Genomic DNA, 25,123 nt, shown 5'->3' with positions numbered 1-25,123 from the left:
GCATCTTGACATTGAGGCAGAAGGACAAAAGGGAAGGTGTGTTGGACGCTTGGTACGATTACCATAGACAAACCTGGAGTGCTAGGTAGTAGGTTGTACATGGATACGTAAACGTTGCTCTACTTGGTACTTTCACCTCCATTCGTTCGCCAACTTGCTGAACTGTGTGGGTCAAATCGACAACATCAAGTTCTACTGCCTACGGCGGGGAGTACGAGTACTTCCGTCTTCCATATGATAGCCGACTAAGACTATATCAAGGATAGTACACGGCTTTGCGGACAACATGGTTGTACTTGTGTCGAAGAGTCTCGGTGTTCCGTACGGAGTACTAAGTTCATAGTAAGCATAAGTCTTTCCTGGTTGATCATGTTACCTGTCAGTTCTTTGGATGAAAGAGTGCATTCAGACTAGAACAACAACAATGAAGAGAAAAAGAAAAGAAGAAATGAATTAGCCAAGGAGCTTCTTAACTCCCCTCTCGTCACAGGACTCGGAATCAACAACCGGCACTGGCAGTCATAAGCCCAACCACATGACTAGTAGTCTAACCCCATCGCTCAACCCTCTCCATACACGTCTGATCCTCGCATTGGGATATCACATTCTACTTCCTGTATCTGGTGGAAAATGAGCAGCCCAGATGTACATATACCCCAGGTCTGTCCGACAGGGACCTCGGGAGTTCCATTAGGTATAACCTTTAACATCCGCGAACAGTGGGTGATGGGTGCTCTGTTGCGGGTAGAGGACACACAGATCTAGAGAGGGAACGCTACCTACAATGGGATTGTAGCCAGATCAAGGAAACCATGTAATATCAAATCCGCTTTAAGATTGTAATGTCACACTAAGCATAGTGCATAGTTCTGGACACCGTTATTGTACATTGATGCAGCCTCGAATATCGAAACCGTATAGTTGAGGGCGAAGTCGCAAATTCACGTACACCCAATCGAGATCATGAGATACACCCAGCGGCATGCAACGCGGCATATGGCACAGAAACTTCAAGGTTATGAAGCAACTGGATGGTAGAGGACGGGAAGGAGAGGAGAGGGCGAATAAGGGACACGGAGGGAACTCGGTAACTGAGGTATATCACCTCTTGCGCGGACCGAGCATGGTCACAGAGCAATGGCAGAGTGGCGATGTGGCTGTCGCGAGCATCATTTTTCACCCAACATCTCCTTGCGCATTTCTTCCCGTTGTGTCCGCGTTTGTTCCTTCTCTTGTGTGCGCTTTGCCTCCAATGCTGCTCGCTTAGCATCTAATTCCTCCTGGGCGGCGTACCAGACTAAAAGAAAGAGGTCATACGTATTAGCCACGGTCATACTCCAACGGCACCAGCCAGGGCAAGGAAATCGGAAATCACTGGAGGATCTCTAGAGAAATCACAAGGATACCACATACTGGACTTATCGGACTTTGACCACTCCTTCAACTTGGTGACATAGTCATCGAACTCCTGCGCCCTGCGCTCACCCTGCTCGGCACTGCGCTTCTGCAAATCTGGGTTATATCGCTTTCGGAGCTCTTCGTCGGATGGTCGGATGTACTCAACGAGTGCGGGGCCACCGATGACCATGAGAAGACCACTGTGGTAGGAACCGGACGTAAGCACGAGTCTTCCGTCATTGCGCATTTGAGATCACTTACCCGGCGATGGTCTTTGCCCATAATCCAGCGCGAGACATGGCGAATTATTCCGAAGTGTGGATATCGATTGGGGTTCTGGGATTTTCACGGTTTCACTGACGTTGGGATTTTCGGATAACTCGGTGAAACAGATATGCTAGGATTCTGTGTACATGGAGATCATCACCATGATGGCAGCTCTCATTTGCTCTTGAGGATGCTGAGGCGCAGCTGTGGCTAGTGTGGCGCAGCACCACGCTTGCCTTCATGAAGTGTCTCAGATCTACCCATGCCTCCCCACTTTTAATCGAATTACGTAGTGACTCTTTACTGATTGACGCCGTGACAGTTTCCGAAGGAGTGGGAAAGCAATGCCCCAAGACATGTGTGGGTTATTCCCTTCATACGCTATCTACTTGCTCATACCTCCGAGGTGCGGGCATGCCACGCCTTCTTGGGCACCACCCGATCGTGCCAAGTGCCCAGGTGCCCACCTGCGATATGCAGTTATGTACTATGGACTAGGTAACTAACTAGTTAGCCCTGTGGATCTACAAATTTAGTCATGTTGTTCCTGCCCAAGTGCCCGGGGCCACTTTGGGATTTCCATCCACTGGTACTGCTGCACCATGCTTGGAAATTCTCCAAGATTCTTGTCAAGACAGTTTCAGATGCTAGCATGGCTAGTGGAACGGCTGGTAGTGAAGTAACCAGTGCTAACCAAGTCTTGTCGGCATTATTTCAGTTGTGATGCCCAGAGGTGGGCTTGCAGGATCACAAAGTCCGCAGGGCCCCGGTTCGGAGATTCGAACGCTCCCCCTGATCGTCAGGCACCGAGTGGGATGTTCATTACATAGGCACGTTGTACAGTTTCATCGCTCTATGTTGAGAAACAAATCTTCATTGTATACTTACCCGACATTGTACCAATAGAAGCGTCAAAGAGAGAATGTTGAATATCGATAACTCCAAGTGGGAAACCAATCAAAAGCCAGGGATATAATAATAGGAACATGAGTCTATGACAGCACCGAGTTAGAAGTATCCATACAATCCAGAAATATGAACAAATGGAGTTACTCTCTAGCAGACAAAAAGAAATTAAGTACCGCGAAAAAGTAAAGTGCCAGTGGTAGCCAGTGGGTCAAGAGACTTTTTAATTTAAAGGTCACCTGCTTCGACAGTTCGACCGCCCCTAAATTCGTTCTGCCCCCCGCGTCTGATTTACACTTTGAACCTCATTGCGAAATCACTAGAGCGTGACTCTTGACTTACCCTAGCCTGATCAGCTTGCGAGAAGCTCAGCTGGTCTTTGGGTATTGTGGGTTTAAAACGCGCCACTGGAGGATAGGATCAGTGTGAGTTGCTACTATGGCTGGGCCAATTGCCTTGCTAAAGTTATTGTGAAGGACAGAGCTAACTTATCATTGTAGGGACCCCCTCCTTGCATGCGCTCACCCACCGACTAGGTTTGCGCGACTGCGAAAGACCCTCGGAGAGTACTGAAAGCATCATCACACGTTGTATAGCACACTTCGGCCAGCTTGCGCCATGTCATACCCTCAGCAACCGCCGGTGCAGAGGCCGCCGCCTTTGCGACAGTACAACAGCCCTGGTCCGCGCTCTGTGACATCACCTGGAGGATATTCGCAAGATGGCTCCCACGGAGGATACAGCGACGGCGGCATGGGTAATCAGGACTATCAGCAGACCGACCCCGGCTATGATGATGCGGCATACAGTTACCAGTCCAGCTCCACGGGCTCGCAACCATACGCTGCTCCTCAGTCTCAGCCACGCTCAATGCGCCCGCCAGGGCCACCAGGCCCCGGATACGGACGACCTCCGGGCCCTGGATACGATGATCGACGTGGCTATCCTCCTGGTGGAAGACCGCCCCCCCAAGCACGACCGAGAACACGTACGTATACCTGGAACATATGACTCGAACTGTCTGCTAACAGACTTCAAGCTGGTGGTCGCCCACCACCCGGTGGAGCCTTCGACAACCCTTTTCCCTCCTTCCCTAACCGTGACCCAAGAGATCCGAGACCGCCACGAGACCCACGAGACCCCAGAGGCCCAAGAGACCCGAGGGACCGACGTGGTCCACCCCCACGAGCACTAGAGAACAGCATGGCCGCAATGGATATCAATGGCAGGGGCCCTCCCAGACCGCACACCTCGAATGGGAGACGACCAGATATGCGGCCGCCACCTCCACGCGGTCCGCCACCCGGGAGGGGCCGAGGTGGCTATCCGATGGGTCCTGTGAGAGCTGCTAGTGCAGGCAGACCATACCGGCCTGATGGAGGGTATCCGGACTCCGGCTCTCCTATGCCTCCACCCCCGCGAAGTGCGACCATGCCGTTCACACCCGGCCCACCAATGTACCCAGGCCAGTCGGCCTACCCTGAACCGGACTACCCGGCGAGTTACATGGGCGAGCCTCCCCTGCGTCCCAACACTGCTGGTAGCATGCGACCCCCGCGGCCTCGTGCCCCTGATGCAGACCCGGGCCTATCGAACCTCGGTGGTGGACTGATGATACCTCCGGAGCCTTCCAATCGTGTTTCATATGCGCCGAAGGATTTCCTAGACAGTTACTATGACTCTGGTGGTGGCGCTGATACCGATGCGGATGAACCAGATATGCCCAACTTTGATGCAATGCCAGACCCCAAGAATCACACTCCGATCGATGAGATGGGACTTGACGCAACACCGGCCAAAAGACCAGGTCCTGGTCCCACCTCTGCTGCTGGAGATTACTCGTCATATTCCCCTGGTGGCGCCGAAGCTACGCGCTCCCAATCCCAACCAAACCTTCGACAAGCAAGCGGTGCGAACCAGTTTGAAAATGCGGGATTCAATTTCGGGATTCCTGGAGAACCTACTGCTAGCCCTACTTATGGTCAACCCGGCTCTGCTGGATACGCGTCAAATGGCTACGAGGATTATGTTGGTTATTCCCAAGGTCCCTCCCCGATCCGAGCAAACCAGCCAGGTTATCCGCACGATCAGGCCGAGATGGCAGATCAACAAAACCCCGATGCACTCCCTCATCACCCAGCTCCATTCCGCCCCGGTCACGATCAAGCATCGAAACCAGCGCCGCTTCGGCAGTACGGGGCCCCGGAAGCCGCCCCTGCTCCTGCTGCCCCCCAGCCAAGTATGGCGCCTGGTGCAAAGATCGTAGCGCCTGTCACCATTGAAGAAATTCAGATGCTACAACAGCAGGCGCGAGCCAATCCCTCTGATCAGAAGACCCAACTTCTACTCGCCAAGAAGCTTGTCGAGGCTTCCACAGTTCTAGTAGCGGACAACAGCCGACTCGATCCCAAATCCAAGGCCAAGGCCAAGGAGAAGTATGTGTTGGATGCACATAAAATTATTAAGAAGCTTGTCACAGCTGGTTACTCTGAAGCCCAGTTCTACCTGGCTGACTGCTACGGTGAGGGCCTACTGGGACTGGAGGCTGATCCCAAAGAAGCTTTCGCACTGTATCACTCTGCTGCGAAACAAGGCCACGCGCAGTCTGCGTATCGGGTGGCTGTCTGTTGCGAGATCGGCCAGGAGGAAGGTGGCGGTACCAAACGCGATCCATTCAAAGCAGTCCAGTGGTACAAGCGTGCCGCTGCCCTCGGTGACACCCCCGCTATGTACAAAATGGGAATGATCAACCTGAAGGGACTGCTGGGTCAAGCTAGAAATCCCCGGGAGGGTGTCTCATGGCTCAAGAGAGCCGCTGATCGTGCCGACGAGGAAAATCCACACGCTCTCCACGAGCTTGCGCTGATGTATCAGAATGCCAGCGGTAATGATATCGTTGTCCGCGACGAGGCGTATGCCTCGGAGCTGTTCCACCAAGCAGCCGAGTTGGGCTACAAGTTCTCCCAGTTCAGACTTGGCAATGCCTACGAGTACGGCCTGATGGGATGCCCAATCGATAATCGCGTCAGTATCATCTGGTACACTCGTGCGGCGGCTCAGGGTGAACACCAGAGCGAACTCGCCCTTAGTGGCTGGTATCTTACTGGATCCGAGGGGATTCTAGCGCAGAACGACACCGAGGCTTATCTGTGGGCGCGCAAGGCCGCCACTGCAGGTCTTGCCAAAGCGGAATATGCCATGGGATATTTCACCGAAGTTGGTATTGGCATTGCTGCTAACCTGGATGATGCGAAGCGATGGTACTGGCGGGCAGCTGGTAAGTCGACTCTTCCGACTGATTTTGGTCGTCACGTTAGCTCACATTCCCTCTCTTTTGCAGCGCAAGGATTCCCCAAAGCCCGTGAGCGTCTCGAGGACCTCAAGAAGGGCGGAAGCAGAATGCAGAAGACCCGTCTCTCTCGCTCCGCTGTCAACAAACAGAGTGATGGAGACTGTGTTCTGATGTAGTTGGGTGTCTTTGCTTTTTCTCCCTTGTTTTTGCCTGAGTACCATGCCTTCATTATGGCGTGCACGTATGCGTTTCCCTCATGATCACCGGCGCTTGAAATTCTCGAGGCCGGTCAAGAACGGTTTTCTTCTGTCTTTTGGACTAGATGGTTGTTTTTTGACCTTTATTCTTCTTCTTGTTGTCCACGCACGCCTCTGTCTGAGTGGACTTTCCCTTATTGTTACCCCTTCTGCCTCTTCTGTTATTTTTCTTAATTTCTCACGAACCCATTATATTATACATGACTGGAGTGGACATGGTGGAGCCAGTTCCCCAGAGGCCGGTTCCAGCACTTGCCTACGTTAATAGATTTTTGCACAATTCCAACTGATTGTACAATTGCCAAGCATGTCCTCAATCCTTTTCCGTAAATCCGACTGCATAGTACACAGTACTACCATTCGGATATAGCGGCTTGATTCCGCGCTGACACAACCGGGTGGATTTGTCCATTTCGATTTGGCCTATCATCGGCTTCCAAGGTTCCGACAGCATCTACTGAATCAGCTTTCCTTCTAGTAAATCCACGTCTGCGATTAGAAAGCAAATTGCTTAGATATCGAGCAAAGGTACATATATGTCTTTAAAACCAAGCCGACAAAACCACGCGGAGACACAGGGCACGCCTAATCCATTCAGCGGACGCAAACTAGCTCTCATTTCTCTCCTGATCGTTTTCGCGGCTGTATTTATTACCTTTGCTTTTGGAGATACCTTCAATCTATTCGGCCTCCGACGATCCTTTGCATCTTCTGCGAGCTCAGCGGCGGGTCCTATATCAGCTTCAGTCGCAGCATCTGTTGCAGCATCGGCGACATCCAAAGGACAATCAAATCCAATTGCGATTGGCAAAATACAGTCCAGCATGAAGACGCCTGTTTATTTCCTCAGCCATGGTGGCGTAAGTCGATTCAAATTGAGTGAATTGAGTCTTTACAATGTTCCGGTTGCTAATTTCATACCCCAGCCTAACGTCATGTACGAGGTTGACCACCCGGCTTACCGCAAGCTCGGAGAGATCGGCCGCGAGATTACAACCAAGGTCAAGCCGCGCGCTGTTGTAGTCTTCTCTGCGCATTGGCAGGCCGGCCGGGATACTATTCAGGTCAACACCGCCGAGAAGACCGATTTGATCTATGAGTATGTTTGACAAAGTCCACATGCAAGCCTGTGAGTTTTGGTCTGACTGGATCTAGTTTCTACGGTTTCCCCGGTCATTACTATAAAGAGAAGTACCCGAACGTGGGTAGCAAGGAGGTAGCGCAGAAAGTGCTGGACTCATTGAAGGACGCCGGGATCGCGGCCGAGGGCGTAAAGCGCGGACTCGACCACGGTGTCTGGGCTAGCTTCAAGTGCGGTATGTGATTGTTCTTATTGAACAACGAAAACCGACTGCTGACATTTACAACACAGCCTTCGAGCCAGAATCCAATCCTCTGAATGTCCCCATTGTGCAGGTCTCGCTCTTCGCCTCTGAAGACCCAGACCAGCACTACCGGCTCGGACAGGCCGTCACGCGTCTCCGCGAGGAGAACATCCTGATCATCGTATCCGGGATGGCAGTTCACAACCTGCGTGATCTGCGTTTCGCGTTCGGGAGTTCAGGCCCGATGCCGTACGCGGTTAGCTTCGACAAGGCGCTCAAGGAGGCTGTGGAGAGTGCCCCGGCTGAGCGGCAGAAGGTCATGGCTGAGTTGTTGAAGAGATCAGATGCACGACAGGCTCATCCTTCCTTTGAGCATTTGCTGCCTATTCACATTGGGGCTGGTGCTGCTGGTGAGGATATGGGGAAGAGGACTTGGGCGTATCCTGAGGGAAGTATGAGTTGGTCGCAGTTCCGGTTTGGCGAGCTTGCCGAGGCTAGTAGTTCGTTATAAGTGGTGATATGAACTTCTTGTTCGAAGCTATGTAATTGAGTTTTTGTTTTGGCATATGGATATGGGGTTCGATTCATCTATAGGTACAGAAGATGGGTGTAAAACGGTAGGAACGCGGAGGGGCATAATGGAGTTCGGGCGGAAACAAATAGAAGTTATAGCTTCTCCTTCACCAACTGCGTGATGCGCTCCTCGATCTGGGCGTCGGACATGCCTGGGAATGGTAAAGTCAGTATTACCATTCATTCGAAGAGTGTGTTGGCGGAGCCACTCACCAGCCAATGCTTCTTGCTTCTCCTTGCCGAAAGCTGTCAAGGAACAACGAATTAGTTTCATTCAAATGCCCGAAACCCTCATAATGGGCGTATTAGATGTCCTGTCATACCATATCGGGCAAACACTCGCGGCGGGGTGCCCGCGGCTTCGCGCATCATGATAGGAGTCTGGGGGTTGTGCTTCTTCATGGTCGGGTAGGCGCGGTTCAGGAAGGACCTATATATGAGAGTAGAGGGTCAATCAGGGGTCCAGAGAGCAAAGTATCTTAGTTCGTGGTTGTACACACCTTGTGGCAGCGCTGGCCTCAGAAGTTTGGCAGAAGAGGAAGCGCAGCTCCTTGAGGCCCTGAGAGAAGACGTACTTGCCAGACATGGTGGAAAAACAGTCAAGCAATTGTGAATATTATGGGTATAGAGGCCTCGGAGGAGCCACAGGAGGATGAGCGCGGGAGAAGTGGGATTGAATTGCTGGATAGTCTGCGATGCGGTGCATTATTCACGATGGCGGTGATTCGCTGCGCAGAGCCATAATCCCGCTAGTCCCAATCTAGACTAGTGCGGTAAGCTTACATCAGCTCCCAGCATGGGTTGGCAGCGTCATAGGTACATCGATGTAGGTAGCACCAGCGATAGAGAGAGTAATTAGTAGAATAAATGAGATCAATTGCTTGGAAATATGCCTTCCGACCTTCTAGAAACCAATTTCAGTGTATAACCGTTGTTGTGGTGGTCCATCTCCCTCTTTACGCTCACCACTCACCGGCGGAAAACTCCCCCTTCTACCGATCCCGGACGTCCTTCCATCTTCATTCTCCCCAAGACCAGCACTCCAGATATCACCATGTCGTCTCGCGTGGGGTTCCGCTTCGTTAACAACGCTCGGTTTGCATTCCGCAATGCCTCTGCGCCATTCCGCCGGCCGGGCGCCCAGGGTTTCCGCTGGCAAAGCACCGAAGCCGGTGCCGGGGGGCAACAGAGCACTTTCCAGCGCCTATGGAACAGCCCCATTGGTGTCAAGACTGTGCACTTCTGGTAAGCTCTCCGATTATATTGCGCCTTTTGTTCAAAACATTGATACTAATGTCTTCCTCGCAGGGCCCCCGTTATGAAGGTACGATGACTCGGTTTCCCGCGATAAGCCGCCCACACTTCTCAACTCATCCTGCGGACACATTGTCTATATCCGATGACATTTCCTCCGATATCTCTTTACATGGTTCCGGAGCTTCATGGCTAATTCATTATGCTACAATAGTGGTGCTTGGTCATCGCCGGTATCTCTGACTTCGCCCGTCCCGCGGAGAAGCTCTCTCTCACCCAGAACGCTGCTCTCATGGGCACCGGTGCCATCTGGACCCGCTGGTGTATGATTATCAAGCCCCGTAACATTCTGTACGTGCCCTCCGACAAGCAACCCCGCGATGAATCCATGCTAACCCGATATCGTTCGATAGGCTTGCCACCGTGAACTTCTTCCTCGGATGCGTCGGTGCCGTTCAAGTGACCCGTATCTTCATGTGGCAGCGCTCCCAGTCCAATAGCTCCCTCGAAGCCGCCAAGGAGATTGAGCACGAGGCCGTCGATTCCGTCAAGGCCGTGGCCCAGGAGACCGAGGGTATCGCGAAGAAGGCCGTTGGAAAGTCGACTTAAACCTGATTTACTTGGATAGGCTGCGCCTGAATTTGAAAGAGTGTTTGGCTTCACTTAGAATCGGCCTTTTGGAGACAGGACATATCTTGATTTCGCTGAGGTGCAGTTGGGAGCATCTCATGGAGGAAAACTTCGCCTGAGATGGTCGAGGCTCGTGTCCCCAGGGCCGACATTTGGTTTGTCTGTTGGAAAGCCGTTGTACATATAAAGCATGTTCAAGGTGATTGGTTCAGAGCCCCTCCGCGACGAGACGTAGTCGGATTCGTGAAGCATTTCCAGGTAGTAGCCCTGAGCACTTGTACCTTCAACAACCGCCCACTAGCTTCATTTGTACCGTTATTGAGTTGACCATGCGTATCATCGTGCTTAGCATGTCTCAGGCCTAACGTCTCAAGACTACTAGCTCCGACCCCGTATTCTCCACCCTACACAGTATTTATCCGGGTTTTCCTCCCAATCGGGGGAATTGCGTCCTGTATTCCTCCTATCGGACTTGCCTGCGCCCCACGCTCATACAATGCAGAGCCACTTCAATGGCCCGAATACACCCAAAACACGGCTTGCCCTTGGTTTGTTTCCCCGGACCTGATTTCGATGGGTCTACCCCACAGCATGGCGGCAAGTGTTGGCGTTGCTAGCCAAGTCCATATATGAACTGTCTGGGGAAAGCTCGGTAAATTCCCGTTGTTGAGCTGAACAGACTGTCAGCCGAACCGAAACCACCGTCTGGACGCTCTATATTGAGTCATTGACCATGAAAATCTCGAATGTTTTGACCCAGGCCTGGGGACTACTGGCTCTAGTCAACGCCCCAGTTGAAGCTAGAGGACACTCTCGAACTGAGGCGTGTCATCCACACCATCCATTCAAGCCCCTTCCATCCAGCCAACCTAGAACTCGCACTTGCCATGTAGCCAATCATGGCGATGGGCAGGACGATTCCGCCAATGTGCTTGCTGCATTGAAGAAATGCAACAACGGAGGAAAGGTCGTATTTGATACTGACAAGACATACACAATTGGCAAAGCACTTGACATGACTTTCTTGAAGCATGTGGATCTCGGTATGTGGTGATTCCCAATAGATGGGTTCGAGGTAAATGATCATTGACATAGCTTCGAACAGAGATCCATGGCCATGTCCAGTTTAGCAATGACACGGACTACTGGCAGGCAAATGCTTTCAAGCAGATTTACCAGAACGCTGCGACATTCTTCCAGCTCGGTGGCGAGGATGTCAATGTTTACGGTGACGGTGTTCTTGATGGCAATGGCCAGGCCTGGTATGACTTATATGCAAAGGATCCCTTAATCCTGCGACCGATTTTGATGGGTGTCATTGGTCTTAACGGAGGTACCATTGGACCTCTCAAACTTCGTTATTCACCTCAGTGGTATCACTTCGTGGCCAACTCATCCGATGTCCTGTTCGACGGAATCGATATCAGTGGGTTCAGCAGTAGTGCGAATACGGCGAAGAACACTGACGGATGGTACGTTCCTGTGTGATATAAGATTGAGTTTCATTTTACTAATGTCTTTGGTAGGGACCTCTATCGCTCGACTAACGTTGTCATCCAGAACTCGGTGATCAACAATGGAGATGGTGCGTTGATCCAGAAGATTAATGCCCGGTTATAGCTAAACGTGCCAAAGATTGTGTCTCCTTCAAGCCCAATGTCAGCGATATCCTGGTCCAGAATCTTCACTGCAATGGATCCCACGGAATATCTGTTGGCTCTTTGGGACAGTATCCAGGCGAGGTTGATATTGTTCAGAACGTGCTTGTATACAATATCTCCATGTTCAATGCATCTGTGAGCTAAACGCTGAGGACCCAACAAGTGAGAGAGGCTTGTCTGCTAACCTTATTTTGCAGGACGGTGCTCGTATCAAAGTCTGGCCTGGTGCTGCGTCAGCGCTCTCGACAGATCTCCAAGGCGGCGGCGGATCGGGGCTGGTGAAAAACATCACCTACGACGGAATGACCATTGACAATGTTGACTACGCCATTGAGGTTACCCAGTGCTACGGACAGAAGAACCTGACGCTTTGCAATGAGTTCCCTGTAAGTGCCTCTGGCCCCAGTCTATCTCCATGACCGAGATTTGAGCTGCCGGAAACTAACACGTCTGGACATCACAGAGTAAGCTAGTGATTGAAGATATTCTCTTCAAAAACTTCAAAGGTGTCACGTCAGGGAAATATGACCCCAATGTTGGTACAATTGTTTGTTCAAGTCCCGATGTAAGCATTCAGCACCCACCTGCCGAGATCGACGACATAATATCTGACTGCTCCCAGGTTTGCTCCAATATCAACGCCAAGGGCATCGAAGTTTCTAGCCCTGATGGGGATGATGGGTTTACATGTACAAACGTGAGTCAACATTGGAGATTGTCGTATGAAATAATGCATCGTCGCTGACTCTTTCCAACTAGGTTGATGTCTCGCTGCTGGATTTGAACTGTGATTCCAGCTGAGTCGGTTCATACAATGACGCAGACCAGCTATCACAATCACATCCTGCATCGGTATGGCCGTGCATATGCAGCTAATTGCGCAGCTGCCGCTTAAAGTATCAGACGTGTCTTTAGTATTTCCTTGCCTTGCTTTGTACTTTCCACTATGATACTTGTGCTTCTCATGTGGGTCTTGACACACCGCACCTTTCCAACCACACATGCTGCGTAGATAACTGTACAGTTTGAGGGCCCTGTATGGACATCATGCATATAGTGTCCTGATCGCACGCCGTGAGTGGCAAGATAACTTTTTTATTGCGAATTCCATCCTACTCTTTCGTCACAAAGTTGCCCGCACAAGACCTACAATGCATCCCGATTCTCAACTAGAGAGCGCCGTCAAAAATGGCTTCGATCCAAAGAGCCTCTACAGTACCGAATTGACCAAGGTCAATGAGCCCGCTAGAACAATTCTTGAGCAGTATAGCAAAATCCCGGCTGAGCAGATTCTGCAACACGTGAAAGACCTGGTTTGTGGCCCTCGCTCCAAGATTCAATCTCAGACAAGGAAGACAGTACCCGCTGACACATAGCAGAGAGATCGTGCTTTTGCGGTTGTAAGTTCTTGTGCAAAGGCCTATGCCCAGATACATATAGTCGTGTCCCGCTGACCATTGCGTACCTAGTTTCCTTATGCTTGTATTGGACAAGCGTCGTTCCTCGACTTGAGCATCGCGTCGTCACCATGCTACCCTGAAATGCTTGACCGTGTCAAGAATGGAGACAGACTACTTGACCTGGGATGTGCATTTGGTCAGGAACTTCGGCAACTGGTGAGTACTAGCAGCGAAGAAGACGGCACGATGATCGTTACTTCACATAGGGAGCTCATGCTAATCGCAAGCGCCGCGAAAAACCCAGATCTACGACAGTGCCCCATCCCAAAATCTGTACGGAGTAGACCTCCGTCCCGAGTTTCTCGAACTCGGCCTCGACCTCTTCCTCGATCGAGCGACCATCAAATCCCACTTCATCGACGCAGACATCCTGGACGATAAATCACGTCTGGTAACCCAGTTGGCAGGCGAGCTAAACATCGTCTACATCTCGCTCTTCCTTCACGTCTTTGACTTTGAGACACAAGTCACGGTCGCCAAGCGAGTGCTTGACTTGCTTGCTCCAAAGGCTGGGTCGCTAATCGTGTGCCGAGTTGTCGCGTGCCGGGATCAGGCGGTTGGAAATGCCACGAATGGGCGTTTGCCGTACTACTACCATGATCTGGCTAGTTGGAACAGGCTGTGGGAGCGTGTTCAGCAGGAGACGGGGCTGAAGCTGAAGGTTGATAGTTGGGAGCAGAATGATGCTTTGGCCAAGAAGCATCCTTTGGAGGGGATCTATATGCTTGGTTCGTCTATTCGTCGGGAGTAGTCGGGAGTAAGATAACCGCTCGGAGTTCTCGTTTTGAAGGGTCAAGCTGTTAGTTCCACTTCAAGGCATATGTTGTAATACTCAAATCATATAAACAACTGAATTCTCGAACGAAAAATGGCATTTGCGAGGTCCTACAATGTTTACTGAAGGTGAAAAACACAGCACGTTTGGAAGGTATCTTTGGTACTGTAAATATGAGCAGATACGTGTGCGTGACAGTAACGACACGTATGTTGTGTCCTTGCAGTAAGCGAAACTTACGCGTACTGTAATCTCCTTGCAATATTTGATACCAGGAGAATGTACCACTCGAGTTTCTGGTTTTCCACAGAGAACAACACCTTATTGAAGCTGGTAACACGAGACGATTCAATGGGCTTCTTCTCTAGCCCATCGCTGCCTCAGTTGGCCACCGTGCCGAGCGACGAGATCATCCCTCTCCATTTCTGGAACACAGCGTTATGTATGCGTGGCACAGTTTTGGACATTTCGTTGAAATTCGATGATGTGTTGGATATCACCAAATTGCGCAATGGGTTGGAAGAACTAATCAACATCGAGAGTTGGAGACAGCTGGGAGCTCGGTTACGGCTGAACGTATGTGGCTCCAAAATGCTCCTCATACTTGATACTGATACGACCAAATCGGACAGAGAGATGGAAAGTTGGAGTACCATGTACCAGCACAGTTTGATACCTCAAGACCGGGCTTCATCATGACCACCGTTGAGCATGGAACAAGCATTGTCGACCATTCACTTGCCGAGAAGATACCACAGGCCACCGACAAACCGACCATATTTCCATCGCCTGATGAACTAAGCCCTCATTTACGCAGCGCGGATACACCCAAAAAGATTGAGGATTGGCTTTGCTCGGACAGACCACAGCTATCGATACATGTTATCACTTTCACAGATGCCACGATCATTACCGTGACATGGCTACACACCCTAGCCGATGTGATGGGGATGACAACAATTCTGAATGCGTGGACTGCCCTTATGCGAGGCGATCGAGAGGCGGTTCCTCGACTTGAAGGTTTCCGATCTGAACCGCTCACAGAACTCGGACAACGCACGCCAGCGGAGAAGTACATGCATTACAATCGCGTTTTCGGTCGAAAAGAGTTCCTGTGGTTTATCGGGCTGAACATTCTTGACAGACTATGGTATCGCCAGGAGGAGCGCCGTACTATTTGTATTCCCGCCACAACATTGCAGGGTTTATGTCAGGAAGCATCGATTGAGCTTTCTACTCTTTCCCCGGAAGGAGAGGCGTCTCCTTTTGTGAGTGAGAGTGATGTGCTTTTAGGATGGTGGGTGCGCACACTTTATGGTGGACTGGGACTTCGGACCGACCAAACTATCCTCGTCAACAATGCGTTGAATCTGCGGACGTCTTTGCATGATTCCTTCAAGTCGGAACATACTGCATTCATGGGAAATGCCCTGTGTATGTCTCCCACCTTCTTACAGGGCCATCAAGTCGCCGATGAACCGTTGGGTCAAATTGCCTTGCGGATTCGACAATCGTTGGCCCAACAGCGAACTACCGAACAGGTGGAGGCAATGACAGCGCTGCAACTGCAAACGATGGAAAAAACAGGCTATTTAGCCTTGGTAGGTGATCCTCGGATGGTGCTACTTTCTTGTTCCAATTGGCACAAGGCACGCTTATATGAGATGGACTTTTCGTCGGCCGTACTGCAAAAGTCAGATCACCGGAGCTCGTGCAGCCCACAAACCTCGGGAAGGCCATCTTATGTGAACGGGGTTCAGCATTCAGCGAATTCTTTCAGAAATGTCCTTTCGGTGATAGGGAAGGATGCTGCCGGCAACTGGTGGCTGACTGGCGTTTTACGAACTGACGCGTGGGGGTATGTTGAAGAGCAGTTGATTGAACTCGGCTGAAATTAGGAGAATTAACGAAGTCTGTATTCTGAATTGCCATTGAACTCGAATCCCTATTCTGATCTAATTTGGATGAGGTTGTTGCTTCCAGTCTGGTTCTGACCAGTTGGCTACCTGTACACGTACGTGGGTTGGTTACTTTCGTACAGGGTACGCAAGGAAAAATCCATACCTAGTGACTTACTCCACTATTTTCTGCCCGTTTTAATGATCAATCAAGTGATCAACCACATAATCTCACATGACCTAGTCACTTCAACCAATCAGACTAGTATATTTATCTCCGCATCTATTCACGTGATGTCAGTTGAACTCAGATGAGGAAGGCGGCAAGTGAGTTGGCAAATATTGGCTCACCGCTCGATGTCACTAGGTATGGATTATTCCTTGGGTACCCTGTATGATAACTAATACAGACTGTAATTTACATACGTTGTCTTACCTGGATACCGATGATTCAAAGCACACATAAATACGCAGTACAAATACTGCCAAGGTGCATTATCGGCTTATTTGAGGCCGAGAATAAGATAGGTCACTACCACGGCTTGGGGGATAGGAGATCGGCAGCCGGCTAGGCAGGGGGGTTTGCGTTGCGGGTAAGATGCGCATCGTGTCTGCAGGTGTTCAGCCAGCCTCCGAAGCTTACAGCCAGCCCCCGAAACTTAGGTGGCCCCGGGCCCCGGGCCGCACGGGCCGGATCCAAGACCCACTTGATCCAAACCTAATGTACTGCGTACAGCTCCCGTACATGCACAATGTATTGAAGACCGTGTGAGGTATTTTCATTGACAGTGATGACGATCGTCAAGGTATGAGATGGGTACCCTTTTCTCGACCAGGCAGGTAGTTCAGTTGAGTGATTCATTGGATGTCATGAATACCAGCCTTACATCGCTGCTACGCAATTCCAATAGTCGCGAATTGGATGTAATAGCCAGTTGATGAAAATGAGGAATGTGCATTCCTTGCATCTACTAGGCCGGACTAGCCCACGCGGAATATTCTACTCCAGAGTTTACAGGTACCGCGGAGGTTGGGGTGTCGAGGTCGCTCTGCGAGCCCTGAAAGCAAAACCACAGTAATTCTGTTATCATGAGTCAGCTATTCAAAATACCTAGGCTAGGAGAATACCGGTGCTTATCTGAGGTCAAGGCAAATACACTTTCAAATTACTCAACACAGCCCACTCGACAAAGACTTTCATTCTCACAATCGTCTCAATACACCAGCCCTGTTGGCTATTCCAAGTTCTTCCCCGAGGCAATTGTTTGCGTCAACTCTCACTTACATGAGCGGTAATCAAGTCTGAGAGTTTTGCCCAGTCCTGTCTCCCCCTTTGACGACGGATAAGAGACTCGATTTTTTAGCATCCAGCTTCTCGCCACCAATCCTTCAGACTACAACCATGGCGCAGACAAGCCTTATATCAGCTATCCTGGAGCATCAAGATGCCCTGGCGTCTGTCGCAGAATTTCTCCGAATCCTGGCGGGAATTTGCTGGACTTTGAACTACTTCAGCATGTTATGGACGACGCGGAAGGATAAGATTCCAAGCACCGGTATCTTCCCCCTCTGCAATGACATTGCATGGGAGTTCATCTATGCGTTCGTCTATCCGACCGCCAGTGCTCATTGGCAAGGAGGTGTCCGCGTGTGGTTCATGGTCCATTGCATTGTTATCGTTACTATCATTAAGTACGCGCACAATGAATGGGATTACTTCCCGCTCATCCAACGGAATCTCTATCTTGTTTATGGACTCGTGACTGTTGGCTTTGCGTTTGGTCAGTACTCCTTCGCATGCGAGGTCGGACCTGCATTGGGATTCTTCTATGGAGGTGTGTTGTGTCAAACTTTGGCCAGCCTTGGGCCGGTTGCCCAAATCCTTTCCCGAAATAGCACCCGTGGTGCTTCCCTCTTGACTTGGTAAGTATAGACTCTGTTCAGGGACAAAGCTGTCTGTCGTTCGCAATGCTAATTTTCCAAAGGTTCTTGAGAGCTGTGGCTACTTTTGGTGGTTTCATCAAATTGACTATCTATTACCTCACTGGAAATGCCGCAGGCCCATGGATCGAAAGCCCCATGTGCAGGTTCTATATTGGACTCACTTTGGTCCTTGATCTCGTCTATCCAATTTGCTACTACATCATCAGGCGCCAGGAGCTGGCTGATCCTCAGGCGGAGCAGAGAAGGAAGGCTAAATTGGGAAAACGCGCATGAAATGCAGCCAGGCTCTTGATAGAGATCTTGTCCCGAGATAGCGCAACACTTGTTTCAGCAAAATAGTCAAAGGAGAACGCAAAATTTTGAATAGATGCTACATAGAATACACCGAATAAGAATTGGAAGAAAGCTTGGTCTGGATGGCCTTGAATCCACAATAGCAGCTTTAGGGGTTGCATAATCCCAGAACCTGCAAGGAGGGCGAGGAATGCAGCCTGTGAGTAGGCACGATAGTGGTGATAAGCAGGGAAAACGGAAAAGGTTATGGATAGACTAGGTACGTACGGCATAGCCAGAGGTCATTATTTATTGCATTATTATTTTGCAGGCCAATCTAGATGGTGCATAAAATGAATCACATCCAATGCCCTGACGACCAACGGATGCTTTATCACCTCCAATTATACACATTCTACCGCCCCCTCCCCCCGAAAAGCATCGTGTACGGCTCTGACGTTGTTTCTGTCAGACTGATACGCAAAAAATGGAAGATGTGGAGAAAAAAATCAACTTCAAAGTCATCATTGTTGGAGGGTCAATTGCTGGGTTGACATTGGCCCATTCGTTGGCACAAGCCAATATCGACCACATCGTCCTGGAGAAGAGAGCGGAAATAGCTCCACAGGAGGGCGCTTTCATCGGAGTCTGGCCCAATGGAGCACAGATCCTGGATCAGCTTGGTCTCTATTCCAGCCTCGAGAACTTGACTGCGCCGCTAAGTCGAATGCACCTCTCCTTTCCCGATGGCTATTCATTTAGCAGCCTCCTGCCCAAGGCAATTCACGAAAGGTTTGGATTTCTTCCAACCACACTCGCACGCGCTGCGTATATGGTACTCTTCTGACTATTCGACCAGATTCAAGTACCCGATCATATCCCTCGACCGACAAAAGGTCCTTGAAATCCTGTTCCAAACGTACCCCGACAAGTCCAAAATTATCACCAACAAGAGAGTATCGGAAGTGCGTCTAGGAGATGACTGTGCTAGTGTGGTCACAGATGATGGAAGTGTATTCAAAGGAGATCTCATCGTGGGCGCAGATGGCATCCACAGTCGCATACGTTCTGAGATGTGGCGATTGGCGGATGAAATAAAACCAGGACTGATAACAACGCGAGAAAGGCAAAGTAAGTCTACTCTGTCCCTTCCAATTTGACCTATTATTCTACTTGCCCCGACATTTTTCCTGACATCTCTCTCCTTAGCTCTCACGGTCGAGTACGCATGCGTTTTCGGAATATCGCACCCTATACCTGGGCTTCAAAAAGGAGAGCATATCAATAGATACGGCGATAAGTTCTGCGTGATCACCTTTCATGGGAAAGACGGCCGTGTGTTTTGGTTCATTATCCAGAAGCTCGATCGTATCTACAATTACCCCAACGCACCGCGGTATTCCCCGCAAGATGCCGTGGAGCTGTGTCGTGAGCTACAAGGCGTGACCATATGGCGCGATATCACCGTGAGTGATCTTTGGAAGACTAAGATCGTGGCGTCGATGACGGCACTCGAGGAGGGCTTGTTTGAGACCTGGAACTTCAATCGCATTGTTCTCCTTGGCGACAGTGTGCACAAGGTAAGTCGTTCTACTGAGCCGAGTGGAACGTGCTTAATAATATCTCTTTTCCCTAGATGACACCAAACATCGGGCAAGGTGCCAATACCGCCATTGAAGACGCCGCCGTTCTCGCATCCCTTATCAACCGGGTCGTTTGTTCCACTGGGTCACTCCAACCAACAAAAATTCGAATTGAAGCAATGCTCCGAGAGTATAAAGGTCTACGATATGAACGTGCTAAGAGTACATATGAACGCTCAAGGTTTGGAGCTCGGTTCCACACCCGAGACAACTGGCTCAAGGCCCTGGTCGGTCGATATGTGTTTCAACATGTTGGTGGTTTCATTGAGAAGCGTACAATAAAGACACTTGCCGGGGGCGACAGAATTGAATTCCTGCCACAACCAAAGCGCACTGAGTCACTGTGCGTAACGGAGATTTCTCAGGGGCACCGATCGACTCCGCGACACTGGATACTAGTTTGTATATCTTCGCTTGTTCTGTGCTTGGTCTTCCCTTGCATTGGGTCGTATCTTCACTCGATCTTTTCGTGACCCGTTAGCTATTGAGACAGAGAACCATATATGTGCAATATACAATAGAGCCAGCCAAGATATGAAAAAAGGGTCGGGACTTGGCAATTTGTTTGAGTCACGTGTCCTGTCTTCCGATATGGAAATAAGCTTCATCGTCCCTATCTCCTTTGCCTCCTCTCCAGAGTCCAGATCAAACATTTCTAACATCATCTTTCATCTCCTGCATAACTTTTTAATTTATTGGCAGAATTGGTTAGACTCTTAACTCTTTCAGTGTTTCGAGTCGATTATTGACTCGTCGATCCAAGGTGATGCGCGGAATATTGCAGATTCGGTGCACCTGACTCATACCAAGATCAGGAACTGATCGACCAAGACAAAGGAGCAAGGGCAAGCAACAGATATGAAAAATGGACCACATTAGGGAGCTGCGCATATTACTATGTGTACACTTTGTCGCATTCACTCCACAATTGGGCTAATGCAGGACAGTAATGCACCTTTGAGCCAGCCACCATGCGTTTGTGTTTTGCCGGAATGGGATCTCGCTGGCTGCACTATAATTACTGTGTGGAGCGAAGGAGTCGGAGGAATGACATCGATATGTCGATGGCGGAAGGGATCGAGTGTCTTGTTTCGAGTAATCCACCAGGAACACGACAGATACAACAGACAGCATTGACCTACCTATTATTCCAGAGTTTTTTACGGAGTACCTGGAGAAAATCTCTGTCTATCTCTCCCTCATTGCGCCGAGTCCTGCCTGAGTTGCCGTGATTTGTATCAGTTTCCAACCCGGGTCGAAAATCTGCTCGGGGTCTTGATCCCACCATCGATTACCTATATATCGAGCCTTCGAGATGGTGCGAGCAGGGGAGAAAGCAGATGCTCCATCGCACGGCAAGATCTTGGACTCCCTTCCCGCTGGTCTCGCACCATATGGCGAGCTGATGCGAATTCATCGACTGTTGGGGTTCTACCTTAACACCTCCCCTTATCTTGTTGGCGTTGCATTTAGTGCATCGATCGCATCCACAAAGGTACCAATCGGTGTCCTATTGAACCGCGCAATTCTTCTGTCAGTCTGGTCCATCTTCTTGCGCTGTGCCGGATGTGTCTGGGACGACCTCATCGACATGGACTTGGATAGCCAGATCTCCCGTACAAAAGATCGACCACTCCCGCGAGGAGCCGTGTCACCAATAACCGCCTTCCTTCTTACAGTTTCTCTCTTCGCCTGTGGAGGAAGCGTCCTGGTCTTTCTTCCTTCGCCTTGCGCTGCGGATTGTTTGATCATAACGTTCTTTGCACTGCTGTACCCTTTCGGCAAGCGGTTCACTGATTATCCCCAGATCACCTTGGTGAATATTGGATGGGCTGTTCCAATGGCAATGCACAGTATTGGCCTAGACCCTCTATCTCAAATCAAGCCTACTGTATGCATGTTTCTCTTTATTGGCCTGGTCATCATCATGATCGATGTCATTTACTCACGCCAAGACACGGCGGAGGACTTGAAGGTCGGGGTGAAAAGCATGGCGGTCCGGTTCCGGAACTCTATTCAAATTCTGTCATACTCTCTCCTCTACGCATCAACTGGATTTCTCGCAATTGCTGGATATTTGACTGGACTTGGCCTACCATTCTTTGTGTTGTCGGTTGGTGGACACTTCGTTGGTTTCTCGGTCCTCCTTCGTGTGACACAGGTAGGAAAATCGAGCGGTGTTGAGGCATACGCCAAATCTGCGTTTTTCCTGGCTACACTGTTCTGGTTATTCGGGTTTGCGATTGAATATTGCATGCGCGGATAGTTTGCCACATCTATGATCGCGGGGAAAGCTTGGAAGTCGAAATGAATCAAACCACGGAGCCTTTGGTCTTGTCTAATAGCATTATACATCAATTTACATGCGCAATGAATTTCTTGAGTTACTTCACCACTATTATCCCTCAAGTGCTTTCTAACAGCATGAGTTACAAATTAACTACCCCAATAGCGTCAGATCACTGACCAGGCATTGTCCACGGGAATGATTGCTCCGTTGATTCTCTTGCTGTGGCTCGAGACCAAGAAAAGAAGGCATTGAACTATGTCCTCGGTCTCAACGCCCAATCCTAGCCGTCTGTCAGCAGCATGAGCTTCGTGAACGAGGGACATTGTGCCCAATGCATCCTTGTCCCAAGTGCTTGGATCGGATGCTTGAACAATATTTGTTGGTACGCCTAATTTGAAGGCCGAGTTAGATGAGAATCTGCCCGCGAGGCCGCCAAAGGTGTGTGACGCATAACCTACCACCAGGACAAACAGCATTGCAGCGAATACCCTCTTGCTTGTACCGCCAAGCAACATTCTTAGTCGCACCCATGAGCCCATGTTTACCTGTAAAGAAGCAATGTCACTATATCAGTCCTAAGCCGACGGAGTCAGGGTGTACCCACTGGCCGTATATGCGACACCAGACGCAGCACCACTTGTAGCCGCCTTGCTGCCGACGTTGACAATACTACCACTCTTCTGCCCTCGCATGATTGGAATAACCTCACGCATAAGCTTCACCGGAGCGGTGAGATTGATCGCAATGCATCGATCCCACATATCATCAGAGAGACCGTCAACGCTAGCATTGCGATCCATGATACCAGCAATGTTCAACAAAGCGTCGATTCTTCCGCCAAATTCTTTGACACATCTCTCTACCACTTGCTTCGGTGTAGCTTCATGTGTGAGGTCTCCTTGCAGGAACTTGTAATTTGGGTTGTCAATGAGTGACGCAGGTCCCGATGAGACATCAACGCCTAGGACCCGGGCTCCCTGGTTTAGGGCCTCTGAGGCTGTTGCCAGACCTATGCCGGAGCCACTGCCTGTGATGATCAGGACCTGGGACATTAGTATCACGTGCTGAGCGTGAAAATCCGGAATTACCAGACATGGTATGGGTTAAGCTTACATGGCCTTCAAGTGACATGGTGCTGTGGTGTCCAGGGGAATTTCAGGGTGGTCGGAATTTCAACTCGATTGGAAGGACAGAGAACTGCCCCGGAAGTTGGAACAAATATTTGACTAAACCTACGGAATGGAAGGAACAACAATGATCTCTGGGAACCCTCGACGTCTCAGAATCATAAGAATGCAAGCCTGCAAGGTAAGGGACCGCAGATGCTGTATCCGGCTGGCGCACGGGATGTTGCATCTAGGTATGGTGCTTATGTATGTATCTTGATAGCCACCTTCCACAATATGCATGAAAGTGGAGCCGGCTGTGCCGTGCCGATCCCAAGATCCAGAAGGAAAAAGCAAACCTAATCTGCAGTATGTAGTACAAGCCAAAGTTACCGTATCACTCAGCTCAGCCATAAATTACCGCACGTTCCATGCAGGATTGTGGGGCCATTATGAATTACCGAGATCTGATTGATCATGTCTTCGTCCACCTGGAAGTCATCTACATCGTAGTGGATGGGGATGTATCTCACCGCTATGTGCCACTGAGATAGGTCATATCCTTGTTTAGGATAGAATACTCCCGCAACGACACCGGTATTATAGGAGAAAGTGTGATCTCCGCCAAAAAGCTCGAAGGATAGGACAGTTTCACCTCCAGAATGACGCAGGCTCAGAATTATATCATTCACCCTGGCTCCAAGGTCCTTGTCACCGGTGCGAACGGGTACATCGCCTCGCACATTATCAAAGTACTGCTGGACCTGGGGTATCTTGTTCGAGGCACGGTGCGGACGCCAATGCCATGGCTGACTGAGTATTTTCAGAAGGAGTACGGTGCAGGGAGATTCGAACTCGTTCTAGTTCCGGACTTCCAGCAGCCTGATGCCTTTAAGCAAAGCGTCAAGGGTGTATCGGGTGTCATTCATGTTGTATGTGCTGTTTATATCCATATTTGTTAGACAAAAAGTTGATATCTGAACCAGGCTCAAGGGTTACCCTCTAGCACTGCCTCCGAAACCGTGGAGAGTGCAACAGCCTACACCGTGAAAGGTGTTGTTAATCTTCTCACGGCTGCGTCCGAAGAGCATATGATCAAGCGAGTCGTTCTCACTTCTTCAATTGTAGCAGCGGGTTACCCTTCTGCAAAGGGTTTCAAGTTGGATGTTGGTAAGGCGTGTTCTCAGATGTAGTTTCTTGTGCGAATGGAAACAGACCATGCCTTGGCTGATACTTTGTTAGACTCTTGGGACAGGAGCCTGGAAGAAGCACAGAAAGATGGAAGTAGTGTGCCTATCTATCGAGCTTGCAAGATCGAAGGAGAACGACAAGCGTGGAAATGGGTTGAGAAGAACCAGCCACAGTTTGAGCTGAACACCGTTCTTCCTTGGCTAACAGTGAGAACCCCCAAAGACAGAACTGACCTGCTAGAGTTTGATTCGATGGTACTAATTCCTAAACACTCCATCAGTTGGGCAAGGTCCTCCATCCCAATATAGGCGGTTCGACCATGGGATACGTCTCTGGATTTCTCAAGGGAAATACCACACCATTCAAGTTTCTTCCTCTACGTGAGTAATTCTTGAGATACGAAAAGTAATCTGTCCATAAATTAACAGATTATGTTAGCTTGGTTTGTGGACGTTGAGGACACTGCCCGCTTACACGCGATAGCTCTGTTCAGTCCAAAGGTGCGGTCCGAACGCATCTTCGCCGCTGCTCGCCCCGTTACTTGGGGTGAAGTTATTGGGATCATCAGGCGGCTTCAGCCGGGTAACAGCCGGATTCCAGTTCCACCTTCTCAGGAGGAACCAACACTGGGAGATGTTGTTCCTGCAGAACGAGCAGAGCAACTTCTGCGTGAATATTTCGGACAAGGAGGCTGGACGTCCCTGGAGGACAGTCTGGAGGGTGGATAGCAGTGGAATAATCGAGGGCTAGGTATGTCCATGTCACCGGGCCAGTTCAGTTGGAACCTACCTAGACTTGTTGACACGGGACTGGTGCTCTAAGCTAGGTAACCTATGGTGAATATACTATTGGTAAATGGATGCTGGTGACTGAAGCCGGATCCATAGGTTCCATTGGCTCCGTCCATCCATCCAGATCTCGGGCAGGTCGTCAATATATATTTCGAACGAATATTAAGATCTGCACAGAATTCGAAGGTT

General features: G+C 50.1%; 13 protein-coding genes across 13 annotated transcripts; 10 read left to right on the top strand and 3 right to left on the bottom strand.

Moving 5' to 3' along the window:
- Window positions 1–1,169: 1,169 nt before the first annotated feature.
- Window positions 1,170–1,697, bottom strand: N7515_002127 (uncharacterized protein; the record flags this gene model as incomplete). The annotated part of the gene is made up of 3 exons (XM_056662871.1): window positions 1,170–1,297; window positions 1,414–1,598; window positions 1,660–1,697. The coding sequence occupies 3 exons, from the start codon at window positions 1,695–1,697 to the stop codon at window positions 1,170–1,172; spliced, it is 351 nt and encodes a 116-aa protein (XP_056524984.1).
- Window positions 1,698–3,189: 1,492 nt separating this feature from the next.
- N7515_002126 (uncharacterized protein) lies at window positions 3,190–6,039 on the top strand (the record flags this gene model as incomplete). The annotated part of the gene is made up of 2 exons (XM_056662870.1): window positions 3,190–3,559; window positions 3,611–6,039. 2 exons carry the CDS (start codon window positions 3,190–3,192, stop codon window positions 6,037–6,039), a joined length of 2,799 nt encoding a protein of 932 aa, XP_056524983.1.
- Window positions 6,040–6,656: 617 nt separating this feature from the next.
- Window positions 6,657–7,956, top strand: N7515_002125 (DODA-type extradiol aromatic ring-opening family dioxygenase; the record flags this gene model as incomplete). The annotated part of the gene is made up of 4 exons (XM_056662869.1): window positions 6,657–6,980; window positions 7,047–7,219; window positions 7,276–7,436; window positions 7,493–7,956. The coding sequence occupies 4 exons, from the start codon at window positions 6,657–6,659 to the stop codon at window positions 7,954–7,956; spliced, it is 1,122 nt and encodes a 373-aa protein (XP_056524982.1).
- A 155-nt stretch (window positions 7,957–8,111) lies between these two features.
- N7515_002124 (L51/S25/CI-B8 domain-containing protein) lies at window positions 8,112–8,604 on the bottom strand (the record flags this gene model as incomplete). Its single annotated transcript, XM_056662868.1, has 4 exons — window positions 8,112–8,170; window positions 8,232–8,264; window positions 8,342–8,448; window positions 8,519–8,604. The coding sequence occupies 4 exons, from the start codon at window positions 8,602–8,604 to the stop codon at window positions 8,112–8,114; spliced, it is 285 nt and encodes a 94-aa protein (XP_056524981.1).
- A 468-nt stretch (window positions 8,605–9,072) lies between these two features.
- N7515_002123 (mitochondrial pyruvate carrier family protein) lies at window positions 9,073–9,881 on the top strand (the record flags this gene model as incomplete). Its single annotated transcript, XM_056662867.1, has 4 exons — window positions 9,073–9,263; window positions 9,327–9,342; window positions 9,487–9,623; window positions 9,686–9,881. 4 exons carry the CDS (start codon window positions 9,073–9,075, stop codon window positions 9,879–9,881), a joined length of 540 nt encoding a protein of 179 aa, XP_056524980.1.
- A 754-nt stretch (window positions 9,882–10,635) lies between these two features.
- On the top strand, window positions 10,636–12,364 carry N7515_002122 (putative extracellular exo-polygalacturonase; the record flags this gene model as incomplete). Its single annotated transcript, XM_056662866.1, has 8 exons — window positions 10,636–10,945; window positions 11,008–11,374; window positions 11,429–11,487; window positions 11,538–11,698; window positions 11,761–11,949; window positions 12,027–12,128; window positions 12,186–12,260; window positions 12,323–12,364. The coding sequence occupies 8 exons, from the start codon at window positions 10,636–10,638 to the stop codon at window positions 12,362–12,364; spliced, it is 1,305 nt and encodes a 434-aa protein (XP_056524979.1).
- Window positions 12,365–13,104: 740 nt separating this feature from the next.
- N7515_002121 (uncharacterized protein) lies at window positions 13,105–13,774 on the top strand (the record flags this gene model as incomplete). The annotated part of the gene is made up of 2 exons (XM_056662865.1): window positions 13,105–13,215; window positions 13,268–13,774. The coding sequence occupies 2 exons, from the start codon at window positions 13,105–13,107 to the stop codon at window positions 13,772–13,774; spliced, it is 618 nt and encodes a 205-aa protein (XP_056524978.1).
- A 375-nt stretch (window positions 13,775–14,149) lies between these two features.
- N7515_002120 (uncharacterized protein) lies at window positions 14,150–15,690 on the top strand (the record flags this gene model as incomplete). The annotated part of the gene is made up of 2 exons (XM_056662864.1): window positions 14,150–14,374; window positions 14,431–15,690. 2 exons carry the CDS (start codon window positions 14,150–14,152, stop codon window positions 15,688–15,690), a joined length of 1,485 nt encoding a protein of 494 aa, XP_056524977.1.
- A 1,408-nt stretch (window positions 15,691–17,098) lies between these two features.
- Window positions 17,099–17,913, top strand: pyr4 (meroterpenoid cyclase pyr4; the record flags this gene model as incomplete). The annotated part of the gene is made up of 2 exons (XM_056662863.1): window positions 17,099–17,619; window positions 17,682–17,913. The coding sequence occupies 2 exons, from the start codon at window positions 17,099–17,101 to the stop codon at window positions 17,911–17,913; spliced, it is 753 nt and encodes a 250-aa protein (XP_056524976.1).
- A 487-nt stretch (window positions 17,914–18,400) lies between these two features.
- Window positions 18,401–20,029, top strand: N7515_002118 (FAD-dependent oxidoreductase; the record flags this gene model as incomplete). Its single annotated transcript, XM_056662862.1, has 4 exons — window positions 18,401–18,705; window positions 18,773–19,044; window positions 19,123–19,493; window positions 19,550–20,029. The coding sequence occupies 4 exons, from the start codon at window positions 18,401–18,403 to the stop codon at window positions 20,027–20,029; spliced, it is 1,428 nt and encodes a 475-aa protein (XP_056524975.1).
- An 842-nt stretch (window positions 20,030–20,871) lies between these two features.
- Window positions 20,872–21,822, top strand: N7515_002117 (4-hydroxybenzoate octaprenyltransferase; the record flags this gene model as incomplete). Its single annotated transcript, XM_056662861.1, has 1 exon — window positions 20,872–21,822. One exon carries the CDS (start codon window positions 20,872–20,874, stop codon window positions 21,820–21,822), a length of 951 nt encoding a protein of 316 aa, XP_056524974.1.
- A 599-nt stretch (window positions 21,823–22,421) lies between these two features.
- Window positions 22,422–22,977, bottom strand: N7515_002116 (SDR family NAD(P)-dependent oxidoreductase; the record flags this gene model as incomplete). The annotated part of the gene is made up of 2 exons (XM_056662860.1): window positions 22,422–22,889; window positions 22,960–22,977. 2 exons carry the CDS (start codon window positions 22,975–22,977, stop codon window positions 22,422–22,424), a joined length of 486 nt encoding a protein of 161 aa, XP_056524973.1.
- Window positions 22,978–23,614: 637 nt separating this feature from the next.
- N7515_002115 (uncharacterized protein) lies at window positions 23,615–24,871 on the top strand (the record flags this gene model as incomplete). Its single annotated transcript, XM_056662859.1, has 5 exons — window positions 23,615–23,884; window positions 23,939–24,122; window positions 24,195–24,349; window positions 24,424–24,523; window positions 24,582–24,871. The coding sequence occupies 5 exons, from the start codon at window positions 23,615–23,617 to the stop codon at window positions 24,869–24,871; spliced, it is 999 nt and encodes a 332-aa protein (XP_056524972.1).
- Window positions 24,872–25,123: the final 252 nt, after the last annotated feature.

This window comes from Penicillium bovifimosum (genome assembly GCF_028826915.1).
Source record: "Penicillium bovifimosum strain IBT 22155 chromosome Unknown utg000002l_segment0_segment0, whole genome shotgun sequence".
NCBI classification, from domain to species: domain Eukaryota; kingdom Fungi; phylum Ascomycota; class Eurotiomycetes; order Eurotiales; family Aspergillaceae; genus Penicillium; species Penicillium bovifimosum.
The sequence above is the reverse complement of the archived record's forward strand: the minus strand, read 5'-3'. Positions and strand labels throughout refer to the sequence as shown.